Source organism: Phocoena sinus, chromosome 7 (genome assembly GCF_008692025.1).
Source record: "Phocoena sinus isolate mPhoSin1 chromosome 7, mPhoSin1.pri, whole genome shotgun sequence".
Lineage (NCBI taxonomy): Eukaryota > Metazoa > Chordata > Mammalia > Artiodactyla > Phocoenidae > Phocoena > Phocoena sinus.
The window spans coordinates 44599895-44613958 of NC_045769.1; the positions used below are offsets into that span (position 1 = coordinate 44599895).

At 37.2% G+C, this 14064-nt stretch overlaps 1 protein-coding gene across 3 annotated transcripts in view; it reads left to right on the top strand.

Moving 5' to 3' along the window:
- The window catches only part of HIBCH (3-hydroxyisobutyryl-CoA hydrolase), an 87960-nt gene that overhangs the window by 63075 nt on the left and 10821 nt on the right, over positions 1–14064 (top strand). For all 3 annotated transcript variants that reach the window (XM_032637350.1, XM_032637353.1, XM_032637351.1), the window contains 2 exons: positions 2319–2377; positions 3246–3327. In XM_032637350.1, the coding sequence (XP_032493241.1) occupies positions 2319–2377; positions 3246–3327 (141 nt within the window). The remainder of the gene's footprint in view (positions 1–2318; positions 2378–3245; positions 3328–14064) is intronic.

Below are 14064 nucleotides of genomic sequence, written 5' to 3' on the forward strand. Positions count from 1 at the left end.
GAAGAACATGAGTACAGATTCATGGGCCCTGAATAGTTAGTGTATGAATATGAATACAGAGCATGTGAGCATTTCATCAGATTTTGTCAAAGCATCTGACAGTCTCTTACGTTGTCAAATTGGGTAAATGTGGGATGGATTATAGTGTGTGGGGGGTTGAAGCGCCTTCCCAAGGAGTTCTGTTAAATGTTTGGGTATTAGGCTGTAAGTGAAGCCGTCTTGGCCTTCTCTTAGTCAGTGTTTTCCTCAGTGATTTGGATGAGAATGTTGATGGTGTTTTGATCAGACTGATTTGAAACTAAGAAACTAAGTTAAATTAGGTAAACATGTTTGTGAAAAAAAAAAAAACCAAGTTCAGAGTGATCTGTTTAATAGTAAAAATGTGAAATTTGATAAATGTGTTGGGAAACCCTCCATGTGTTTTCCTTTCCTTCTCATTACTGCCACATTCACAACACTCCTGACTCCAGACGTGTTGGTTTTCCACACATCAGGCAGTTCTCCACGACACAAGCTGGGTGTCTTATGATTCCTTTCAATGCTGACACTGTCTACCTGAGGTTCGCATCAGATCCCACAACTTAACGGGCCAAGTCCCACAAGTTGGACCCTACTTTACACACCAGTCACAAATCCCAGGTTGTCACCTGTACTTCTCACTGACTGGCAATAAATTGGGGTTCTCATGACCCCCTCCTTGGGTTTGATAATTTGCTAGAATGACTCACAGACCTCAGGGAAACACTTAACATTTATTGGTTTATTATGAAGGATATGAATGCACAGCTTGATGAAGAGATACATAGGGTGAGGTCCAGAGGGGCCTCAAGCCCAGGAGCTTCTGTCCCCATGAAGTTGGGGTGAGCCACTCACTCTCCCTGCATGTTCATCAACGTAGAAACTCTCCAAACCCCATCTTTTGGAGTTTTTATGACAGCTTCATTATGTAGGCATGATTGATTAAATCATTGACATTGGTGATCGAACTCAATCTCCAGCGCTTTTCCCCTCACTGGAGGTGGAGATGGGGGAGGTGTGGGATTAGATAGTGGAGTATGGCACTGCAACTTCCCTTGGTTGGTTCCCCTGGCAACCAGCCCCCATCCTTAGGGCTTTCCTATAGTCACCTCAGTAACATAAACAAAGGTGTGATTGAAAGGGGCTTGTTGTGAATAACAAAAGACAGCCATTTCACCTTTATTTCAGGAACCGAAGACAAAAGACCATATATTATAACAAAAGGTGATCTACTTAGGGGTTTTCATGGGTTTTTGGGAGCTGTGAGCCTGGAACAAAAGGCCAAATATATGGACGAAGACCAAATACATATTTTTTATTTTAAATCACAGTATCACAATAGAGATAATTGTATTTCAGTCCAGGGTACCAAATTCATAAGTACAGGATGGGAGAAATGTAGCCTACAATGGCACCAGTTTTAAAAAAAGTTTTAACTGCCCAGTGTAAATCACAGCATAATAGGACTGCCCCCAAACTAACCTAGAGTTAGTCCTGTTATTTAAAGCATTGTATCCAAAACAAGGGTATGTGGAACCTTGTTGTTCTTTGCTATGATTCAGCCACGTCTGCAGCTAAGGTACATGTACCACACTTTAAGAATGACCTTGATAAACTGGAATTTGTACATAAGAAGGACCTGGATTGTGAGGGGACTCAAAACTGCACTGTGTGAGAAAAGATTAACTCAAGGGGGATTAACTAGAACTATAAACATGAGAGGGCTGATTTTTGGTTCAAAAAAAATTTTTTTTTAATCCTAATTATAGTTGTTCAAGCACTTATGAGTTCTTTTCTGAGGTAGTGTTTTTTTTCCCCTGGAGGTCAGTGCTGTGGGGATATCGGGGATATAAGCCTGTGTTTAGACTCATTGCTATCATGGAAAGAAGAAATTGCTTACACATTGTAGTTTTTTTTTTCCCCTGGAGGTCAGTGCTGCGGGGATATCGGGGATGTGGTAGGGATTTCTATATCAGACAGAAATTGGGGCAGGATGACTTCTCAGGTCCCTTGAAATCCTTAAATTCATTGACACACTTTAATGATGATATAATAATATATAATGGCATACAAATAAAAATACGAGAACATTTTTTGCTGTTGATAGTTTTAAGAGCTATTCTGGAATAATACATAGTCTGAATTTTGAACATATGGTAGTAGTTATTTATGAGACTGGATGTAATTTGAGTGAAAGTTGCAATCTGCCACAAAATATATCATTAAATATGGTGAAAATTTTAAGAATTTTTAAGATTTGAGTTGCATCAAATTAATTAAAGATTTTTATTTTCAAACAGTCCAAGATTGATCAAGACAAGTCTTTTATACTTGAGGAACACATGGACAAAATAAACAGGTACTTAAAGAGAGGTGTCAATTATATCTGTTCCTTTGGAAAGACTATATTAAATCGAATTTACTAGTAACGCTGTAATTGTGCTGTGTTTGATAATGCACCAAATTCTGAGATCAGATAACGCAGTTTTTTTTAGTTACCTTTGAAAGTACCTTCCTGCCCACTCCTTCAGGGGGAAATAAACTCATTAAATTTAAGTAATCTATTATGCTGATTCATTTTAGTGATCTTCTCTGAAGGTCTTATCAAGCTGATCAGCAAAAGGTTGTTTTCTTGTTTTTTTGTTTTTTTTTTTTTTGCGTATGTGGGCCTCTCCCTGCTGTGGTCTCTCCCGTTGCGGAGCACAGGCTCCGGACGCGCAGGCTCAGCAGCCATGGCTCACGGGCCCAGCCACTCCACGGCATGTGGGATCTTCCCGGACCGGGGCACGAACCCGTGTCCCCTGCATCGGCAGGCGGACTCTCAACCACTGCGCCACCAGGGAAGTCCCAGCAAAAGGTTTTGTGCAATGATTTGAGAGACTGACAGACTGACTTAAACACAAGAGGAGGAAAACTGTTGGAAAATAAGGCAACTATCATTACGTTTTAGAAGCATCAGTTTTTGACAGTTAAGACATAATTTACTTATGTATGATAGATGCAAGAAAGCAGAAGAGAAAATGTAGGCTTTATTTCCCATTAGTGAAGGTAGACTGCAAATACCCAGAGAAACAATGTTCTATTTCATCATCCTGTAATATAGGTTGGAAATTTTTTCATTCTTGAAATAGGGTTTAGGGGAAGCCTGTGTTTAGACTCATTGCTATCATGGAAAGAAGAAATCACTTACACATTGTTGAAATCTTATGTTTCCCTTTTTTTCATAGTTGGTTCTCAGCCAATACTGTGGAACAGATTATTGAAAATTTACAGCAAGATGGTTCATCTTTTGCCCTAGAGCAGTTGAAGGTAATGTATAGATTGTTTCCGCCATGAGAGTGGTGAATTCTTGTAATAGGGAAGCCTCTGAGGGGTGTCAGAGCTCCGTGATGGTGACGTAGCCCACTGCACAGTTTTTTTCTGAACTCAGTTGAGCTCCAGAAAGTAGTTCCACAAAACCTTTACCTAAACCCAAATGCCTTGTCTACCTGCTGGATATTGACAACAAAGCTAAGCTGTTTTTAGGTCTTTTTGACTGTAACAGAGAAGGACTTCATAAGCATGCTTCATCTCCAGTAGTCCTCCTTGTCTTGAGGGAGAAATGTTCAGGGGTGTTTTTATTAGAAGGGTTGGATCAATGGAGAACAGTCACCTTATAATATATTGCAGTTGTGACGTTAGTCTGTAAGTTCTATTTAATGTGCAACACATCAGTATATGGTCTTTTTAGCAGTAGGTTTAATATGAAAGTGATCCCTTCTAAACTAACAAGAGGCTCCATCTACAGCCATAGCCAAGTCCTAAGCATTGTTTCTCAGTGTTAGGTACACTTTGATCTTTCTTCAACATGACTCAACTGGTAACAGCAGAAGAAAAGCTGTTTTTGTGTAAATGAGTGCATATTGGATACTGACATTCATGGAACTATCACGTGACTGTGAAACTTGGGGTACTTTAGACGTCTAGACAAAGGAAAGAAAATGTATGTTTCCTTTTACTGGAAAGAAAAGGTGGTTTCTCTTTATCTGGTAGTATTTTTCAATTTACAGGTATAGTTATAGCATTTCAGTTGTCAGGTAACTTACTGACAAAAAATTTAAATTAAATCTTACCTGTGAAGGTGAAAACATTTCCTCATTCTTAAGGGAATATTAATTTGTCTCTTAGGATCTTATTTAGTATTGGAATTCTATTAACTTTCAAGGATAGGCATAAATTAGAGTAAGTAGACCAGCCATATATTTCCCTAACTCACAAAAGTAATGTTACTGTTAACAGCTTTCAGGAATGTTTGCATAAATGTAGATAACCATTTTATATTTCAAGGATTCTGACTTGAAAGTTGGTTCTCTTGTTTTCAGAGCAATATAGAAACCAGCATTCCTGTTTGTTTGTTTGTTTGTTTTTTCAGCAATAGGGTTAAGTATGCACTTAGCAATTTCATTTGAAAATAGTCATACAGCACATTACCTCGTAGGCTATATATTGAATACTATAAAAGCAGTACAGATAAGCAACTAACCATATTATTTTAAAACCACTGGCCTACCCCAAAACTGAGGGATAGGACTCAGATGGTCTTCCAGTTTTCCTCCCATTTCTCTGGCAATATGTTTATTCTGCGTTCAGAAGAGGGTACTTGGCAAGCCACCCATCACAGCTGGGATCAGCATAAGCACCCTCACTGGAATGACCGATTTTCATTTTTATTCAGTTGACCTGCTCTGTTGAATGAATGTGGCTCCACAGTATTAGTATCTGCTGGGAGTAACATGATGTGGGGATCAGAAATTCCCACTGAGGCTTCCCTGACAGAGACTTAGAAATAGGGCTTCTTTTAATTATGTCAGCCAGAAACACACACCAAGGAACAATCCTGAAGGAGAAGACAGTTGTTAGTGCTTCAGTGACAGGTTTGCAGATCACATGTTTGAACAACTTTTAAAGAAGATTCTAATACTTGTGTCAGTAAACCTCAAGGATTGCTCCTGACCCTGTGGACTCTTCAGGGATTCCTGTCTTCCTTCTGCAGGTCCCAGTGATCTAGTCTGTATTGATGTCTGAAGTTGCAACCATCTACTCCATGTCTTAGGGGTTCCTTTCTCTCTAGGATTGTCCATCGGGAAGGACCTAATCTTTTCAACATACTTGCTTATCATTAAATAAAAACATACAGTTTTTCTTTAATCCTTTCTTTAGATTTTTAACTGCCAGTCACTATAGGATAACATATGGGCTAAAAAAACTGACAAATATGGGGAAGTTGTAAAGAAGTTCCATCTTTACAACTGATGGAATTTTTGTAGTACCTTACATTATGGCTTGATGTCCTTTATTAGATTTTCCTCCTAAGTTCCAATACACTTTTTTTTTCTTTTTTTAAATAATGCTGTGGGTTGGAATTCATCAAATCTCCTTTTAATCATTCTTTTGGTGTAGGTTGTTCATGGTGCCAAGCAATCCATGTAAACTAATGGGCTATTTAAACGCCCCGATGGGTAGCCTGTACTAGAGAAACCTTAACCAAAGACTCCCATTGCGGTATTCTCGTGTGTGTGTGTGTGTGTGTGTGTGTGTGTGTGTGTGTGTGCTGTGGTCAAATACATGTAACGTAAAACTTAACATCCGAACCATTTTAAAGTGTATAGTGCAGTATTGTTAAGTATATTCATGTTGTTGTGCAATCAATCTCCAGAATATTTTCAACTTGCATAACTGAAACTTTATACCCATTAAACAGTAACTCCCTATTTCCTTCTCCTCCCAGTCTCTGGCAACCACCATTCTGCTTTCCTTTTCTGTAGGTTTGACTACAATGGACAGCTTGCATAGGTGGAATCATACAGCATTTTTCCTATTGTGACTAGCTTATTTCACTTAACCATGACATTTCAGGTTTCACCCATGTTGTAGCAGGTACCAGAATTTCTTTTTTTTTAAGGCTCAATAATATTCCATTGTATGTTTATGCCACATTTTATTTATCCATCCATCTGTTGATGGGCATTTGGGTTGCTTCTACCTTTTAGGTCTTGTTAATATCGCTGCTATGAACATGGGTTTACAAATATCTGCTTTTAATTCTTTGAATACATACTCAGAAGTGGAATTGCTGCATCACATGGTAATTCTATTTTTAATGTGTTGAGGACTTCCACACTCTTTTCCATAGCAGATGCACCATTTTATGTTCCCACTGACAGCATTGCACAGAGGTTCCAGTTTTTCTGCATCCTTGCCAACACTTGTTATTTTCTGTCTTTAAAAAAAAAAAAAAAAGCCATCCTAATGGCTGGGGGGGGTGATAGCTCATTGTGGGTTTTTTTTGTTTTTGTTTTTTGGCCATGCCACGCGGCTTGCAGGGTCTTAGTTCCCTTACCAGAGATTGAACCCGTGCCCTTGGCAGTGAAAGCGTGGAGTCCTAACCACTGGACCACCAGGGAATTCCCTCATTGTGGTTTTAATTTTCATTTCCCTAATGGTTGGTGATATTAAACATCTTTGTATATGCTGATTGGCCATTTATATTTTCTTCGGAGATATGTTTAAGTTCTTTGCTCATTTTTTAATTGAGTTTTTTGTTGTTGTTGTTGACTTGTAGGAAGTGCTCTCCTGTTTCAATCTCCCTTTTCTGGTAATGAGACTAGCAAGCTTGCCAAAGTACAGAAGGTTCTTCAGGGCCAATGAGAGAAGTATTTCTTTTCCAGAATTACAAGTGATGTCAGTAATCAAAGGAATCATGGTTAGAAGCGGTTGAGATGACCTCCCTTGCCTCAACTCTCAGCAAGGATACTAATCCAAGGAAGGAATTTAAATGGGTCACCAGTCCTTAGGAGGGCTGGGGAATGAAGTCCACGGCCCAGAGAGGCAGAGAAACAAGAGCAGAGAGCAGTGAGTCAAATTAGTGTCCAGGAAGGTGGTCCTGAGCAAATGGCCAGGGAAACCAGTGCTGCTTTTGACTTGTCTTTTAGGTGTTGTCTTGTTATTGATGTAGGATATCCTGCTGTGTTAAAGGCTTAGAGAGAGGGTGTATACTTTGCTTTTCCAGTACTAGAAAACTCTTATTAGATTTTTTGGGATTTCTTCTTTCTAATCACTAATGTGAGATTTATGTATTTTTTTGTTTTAAAATGCTCATTTCATGAAGAGTAAATGAAACTCAGTTTTTACTTGAAGAAGTTAACATACAAGACTATGACAGGCCTCTATAAAGAATTCATGCACTGAAAAATTGGAGGAAAAATAGGAAAACTAAGAAAGATAACCAGGGCGTAGATTTTAAGAAAGAGGAGCAGCAAAGTATTAAAACGAGAAATTAAACTTAAAAGATTACTAATATTTCTGTAAGCTTTGAGAATTACCTGTATACTGTACTATTTAAAAATAAAGTGACCGATATTCAAGAAAATTGCTACAGGAATTGTTTTGCTGTAAACAACTAGAAAACTGGACAAAACATATGAAACAAGTATTTGTAGACATTGGACAATGCAGGCAGCACATGTGATTCCTGAGAGAAGGGAAAAAGAGAGCCCTAAGATTGACTCAGCTTTCTTCCTGCAGGAGTTTCCAGAATATTGATCTGTACGTGTTATGGGTAAAACTCCACAAGAGCAGGGAAAGAGTCACAGGAAAGCAATAGTCTGAACAGTTAGCAGGTCTCACACAGGTCTGGGAAGTGTTCATATTCTCATCAGCCAGAAGATTTACATTTTAGTAGTGGGCGTAAATTAATACTAGAGTAATACTTGCTCTGAACTCCCAAGGTAATTCAGTGGGGAAAAGATAGTCTTTTCAACAAATGGTTCTGGAACAATTGGATATCCATATGCAAGGAAAAAAAAAAGTTATTGACTCTTACCTTGCCCTTGTAGGAGAGGAAAAAATTCTCTATCCTCTTAGGTTCTCTGGCTGGGCCTAAGAATCAAACTGACATAGATTAACAGGAGAAGAGTATACAAATTTTATTAAATTTTTACATGTACATGGCTGTCTGTGCGAGAGAATGAAAACCTGAGGAATGACCAGAGCAGGAAGCTTGTATACCTTTTAGACAAAGAAACAATAAATTTGTTAAGAATTGACAAGGCAAATAACTTTTGGCTAGGAGTAGTAAATGGTGAAGAAGTAAGTAGGAAGATAAGGGTTAATTTAAGAAGGTTCGTTTGTACAGATTTCTTGGCCCCAAATTCCCTATCTCTGGTGATCAGAATGGCTTCCTTCCTCCTGGCACAGGGAAGGGTACCTTTCACATGGGGGTTGTATCTCCTGCTTTCAGGAAGAAAAGGAGGGTCAGAGTGCCCTTCTTACACCTGTTGTTTCCAGGTGCCTTTAACTCAAAATAATCAATATGACAACATGGCGTTATCTTGGGGTGACATGCTTTGAGCTCCTTCACACTATATGCAATTCAAAATGTATTATGAACTTAAATGTAAGCACTAAAACTATACCACTCTAAAGGAAAACATAGGAGAAAATCTTGGTGACCTTGGGCTAGCTAAGATTTTCTTTTTAATGCAAAAAGCTGGAACTGCAGAAGAAAAAAATTGATAAATCTTTATTATAATTAAACACTTTTCCTCTTTGAAAGACACTATCAGAAAAATGAGGAAGCAGCAGATTGGGAGGAAGTATTTGTAAAACATGTATCTGATAACAGGACTTTAATCCACCACATATACAATATAAGAATGTAAACAGCACAACTAAAAATGGGAAATCTAGACATGTCACCGAAGAAGATACATGAATGGCCAGGAATCCCATGAAAAAATGCTCAAGATCTTTAATCTTTAGGAAAAGGCAAATTAAAACCACAGTGAGATGTTGCTGTGCATCCGTTAGAGTGGCTGAGATTTAAAAGGTTGACAGTACCAACACCAAATGTTGGTAAAGATGTGTAGCACTTACAACTTGCGTATTGCTGGCAGGAAAGCAGTTTGGCAGTTTCTTATAAAGTTAAATGTACACTTACTGTAAGATCCAACAATCCCACTTCTAGGGATTTACCCAAGAAAAATGTAAACTTTTGTCCACACAGGTGCTTGTACTCACATGTCCATAGTAACTTTATAATAGCCCCAAACTGGAAACAATCCGATCCCTATTAAGTATTGAATGAGTAACCAGATTGTGATATATTCATACAGTAGAATATTATACTCAGCTATAAGAAAGGATGAGCTGATACATTAAACAGCTTGGATGAATCTCAGAAGCATTATGCCAAGTGAAAGAAGGCAGACACAAGGATTACCTACTGTGTGATTTTATTTTTATGAAATTCTGGAAAAGGCAAAACTGTAGGCCCAGAAAACAAATCAGCTGCCCAGGGATAGAACTGAGGGAAGTAGAACTCTTTGGGGTGATGGAAATGTTCTATATCTTGATTGTGGGGTAGTTGTACAACTGTATACATCTATCAAAATTTATGGACCTATGCACTTAAAATGAGTGAATCTTATCATGTAAATTACATCTCAGTAAAGCTAATTATTTAAAAAATAAAATGATATGCCCAATTATGTTTAAAAAACAGTTTGACCTGTAGAAGTGGGCATTATATTTGCTGAAGGTACCTATTACACTGTGCAGTTAATTGCTATTAATAAGAGTAACTGAATGGCAGTGTTGATGGATGCATTGTTCCTTTGGGAAAGAGTACAATAAACCTTAAGGGGAAAATGCATCAATTTATGTAGACAGGAAGAGAAAACAGTTTCCAGTCCACTGATGGAGCTTAGTGACCCTTAAGTGCTATCATGAACATTTAGGATATCATCAAACAGGAGTACCTGCATCTTTAGGTACTGTCTTTACATTTTTTTTTAAATTGTTAATGCTTTTAAGAAATTACCGGAAAAATCTTAAGGTTGCAAAAAGCACTCTTGGACTGGTTCTAAGCCTTTTATAAGGAAAAAGAAATATTAGTGCCCATTTCTTTAAAACAATATGACCCTCCAGAATGGTGAAAAAATATTTAAAAACAAAAATATGTCTGTAAAGCTGCAGTATTTGGTGAAGTAGACCAACTCATTTAGGTATTTAGTGTTTCTATTGTGTTTTTGGTCAATCTGAACATTTCTGGAAAAGATTTATAGATACAAGTACATAATGTATAAGATGATTATTTAGAAAAATATTCACAATTCATAGCAAAACATAACTCTTAACTACAGTTGATATAAACTAGTTAAAAAAATCAAAGACCTGTTTAACAGACAGGATATAACAGGGGCTTATGCCGCTTGGTTTTAAAATAACAGATGATGTGATTTACTGTGGCTTAAATTCTACCTTCTACTTAATTTCATTCAATCCCAAGGACAAATGCTAAGAAATATCTCCCTTTTAAGCCTTAAAACAGCACAACAAAGCTTCAGGTATTTAGTGGCAGTGTTGAACACCATAGAAATGACAGTGTTATTCCATAAAGACCTCTACCTGCTTGTCCCTGTCTCCATTATGTGTCCTTTTCTCTCTACTGCTCCTGTCTTTTTGCTTTATTGAGTGCCATCTATAGCAGACTATAAGCTGCTGAGAAGCTTGCTTACTCCTGTATTTCCAGACACCTGTCACAGAGCTTTTCACATGGTAGGTATGATGAATGAATGCGTAAGGTGCTGTGCTGCCACTGAGTTTCAAAAATGAAAATTCAGTAGCTGTTCTCAGAGGGAGTTCACAATCCAGTGGAATAGACACATAAACAAAAAAAGGTTAAGTGCTACTAAGCTAGAGGCTTGCACAAATTATTGTGGGTGTCCAGAAAATGGTGGAAGGAGTCTTAAAGGCTTCACAGAGGAGACCTCTGAGCAGAGAATAAAAGATGGGAATGAGTTGTCAAGTGGCAAAGGGTATATCAGAACAAAAAAGCACATACTCAAAGCACACACTCAAAGGACAAATGTTAGGAGAATGCAGAGCTGGGAACAAGGAGTAAAGTGTCAGAAAATACGGCCAAAAAGATGATTGGAACCAGACTGTGAGGAGCCTTATGTTAAACTAAAGAGCTTGAATTCAGTGAATTTTTTCTGAGTGTGTATGTATTTTAAGAATTCATTTTTTTTTGAAGTACAGGAAAGTTACAATGTATAGCTGAAAACTTTTTACAACATAAACATAATGAACACCCAGAATAAATTAGGCACTCGATATGTCTTATTGAGTCCCATCCCAGTCACTACCTCTCCCTAGGCTAACCATATACTGATTTTTAACACCATAGATTTTGTTTTTGAGTTATATATAAAATCATAGTTTTCTGTCTGTCTTTTGCTCAGCATTGTATTTGTGAGGTTCACCAATGTTGTATGTAGCAGTGGTTTGGTTTCATTGCTTTAAGTTATTCCATTGTGTGATATATCACATTTTATTTATTTATTTCTACTGTTTGTGCACATTTGGGGTTGTTTGTAGGTTTTTACTGTTAGAAATAATGCTGCTATGAACAATTTTGTCTGTGTCTTTTGTTAACAAAGATATGGATTTCTGTATATACCCAGGAGTAGTACTGCAAAGTCATCACATGTTGTTAAAAGATACACTAAAGCATATTAAGAATTTTGATAGGGCTTCCTTGGTGGCACAGTGGTTGAGAGTCCGCCTGCCGATGCAAGGGACACGGGTTCGTTCCCCGGTCCGGGAAGATCCCGCATGACGCAGAGCGGCTGGGCCCGTGAGCCATGGCCGCTGAGCCTGCGTGTCCGGAGCCTGTGCTCCGCAACGGGAGAGGCCACAACGGTGAGAGGCCCGTGTACCGCAAAAAAAAAAAAAAAAAAAAAATTTTTTTGATAGTTTTTTTTTGAGCAAAAATTGATCTAAATCAGGCAGCACCAAAGCAGAAGTGGTAAGAAAAGCTCTACTGATAGGAGCTTAGGGGAAGCCTTTTATGCAGAGGAGGAGGAAGCAAAGCAAGGAAATACTGATTGGCTGTAGCTTAAGCAGTTGCTTTAGTTGGGAAAGGCTAATTGGCTATTTATGATTGGCTGTCCTTAGGTTTCGATTTTTAACCTTGAGGCATTACAGGCTTAGATTTTGGTTTGCTTACAGTCTACTAAAGCATTAAGGGCACCTCAGTTAGATGGCCTCTGTTTAATTTAAAGCATGTACATTTATCTTAGTAGTTACTGTCAAAAAGTTTTCCAATATGGTTGTACCAATTTACATTGGATACTAAGTTGCTCTACATTCTCACCAACACTTGATATTATTTGTCTTTTTCATATTCGTCATTCTGATGTATGTAAAATAGCATTGCATAGTGGTTTTAATTTGTATCCATGATGACTAATGGGGTTGAGCATCAATTCATACCTTTATTGGCTGTGGTATCCTTCCTTGCGAAGTGCCTATTAAATCTTTTTTATTATTACTGTTAATTTGTAGGAATTATTTCTATCTTCTGCTAATTAAGTCCTTTATCCAGTACATGTACTACATATATCTTCCTCCTATCTGTTACTTGCCTTTTTTCTATCTTAATGGTGGCATTTATTGAACAGAAATTTTCTGTTCAAAATGTGGAGAAGATGTCCTGAAGATTTGGGGCAGATCCATAATGGTCCATAAACAAGAGATTTCATTACAAACTCTTTACATTAACCAACTATAATGTAGAACAGGAGTTTGTTATTTTGGGGTTTTGAGATTTGTTATTTTAGCTATGTTTATGTTCTTATGGCCTTTTAAAAAAGTGATTGGATATACTATTTTAGATTTTTCTTAAGTTAAAAATCCAACTGTATAAAGTGTTTCTAATTATAGTATTCCTTAGTTTTTTATTTTCTAAGTGTCATTTGCCCTCGTAGAAAACATTGTTTCTACTCAAAATGTTTTCTGTATGCTTTCAAATAATTTGTTTTGACCTGTTTTGCACTGATTTATTTCTCTTGTGCCTTGCAAGTATTTTAAAGTATCAGCTATTCAAATTAAATAATTTTCTATAGTATAATATGAGCAAATGATTTATCCTTCTCCTCTGACCTCTGTAATGTACATTGAACACTTCTTAAGTGGTTACTGTCTGTGGCTTACTTAAACTTTTATCCTGATGGCATTTTTAACGGTTCAACGAAGTTTTTACACGTAGTGAATTTGGTTTTTTAATGGAATGATTAGAAAGTTCATCTCATATTAATAGATTGGAAATATGCTGTAGCCATTTTTCAGAGGAGAGCAAAATTACACCCATTTATATTTTTCCTATACCTTTATGTATTCTTTTGAGTTAGATGAAGAATAAGCTAATTTGTTGCCTTTTAATTAGCTTCTTAAGCTCTCATTTCCTGTTCATTGTCTTTACCCTGTATGTAATGTAAGTCAGTATCAGCTCTATTTTTTAATGCATTTTTAAAAAGTAAAATGATCTAAATTTACTTGAATTCCTGTTAGTGTTCCTTCTTTTGAGATTAAAACTGGCAGAGCCTAGACTTTTAAAGAATGTTATACATGATATCCTTTTTTATAAAGGAAAGAACTCAAGAGATCATTTTCTAAGATCACTTAGTGAGTCAGAGAAATAGTTGTTATAGCCCTTGAGTCAACTCTGAGTCCTACTTGGTAGAAATTTTCTAATTGTAATCAGTAGGCTTGTTGAATACTGTTTTTCTCTTGATAATTAATGTCATACTATATATTATTGAGTGTTCTGGCAGACTCCTGAGGAGAGGGTCAGAGGCATTATCCTGAGTTTTCCTTTTGTGGTAAATTTCCTAGGACTTAATAAATAAAACTTAACCAGAAGAAGGGTTCCTAGGATTCTTACCCAAAAGGCAGTGATTATAGTGCTCATAATGCTTTGAGTGCAAGGACCGTGTGCTGTTGATTATTGTCTCCCCTGAAGTGTCTAATGCATAATAAATGCTCAGTAATATTGTTGAATTGAGATGAGAATGTGAATCATTTGATAAAAATAAAGGAAAAAAGAAGTTGGCTATTTGATATACAGGAGACAACTAATCTTTAAAGGGTCAGATAAATTGATTAGAACGCTGACCAGTGTTCCTCTAATACGCAGAAATGTGTCCATTCAGTTAGTTGTGTGGG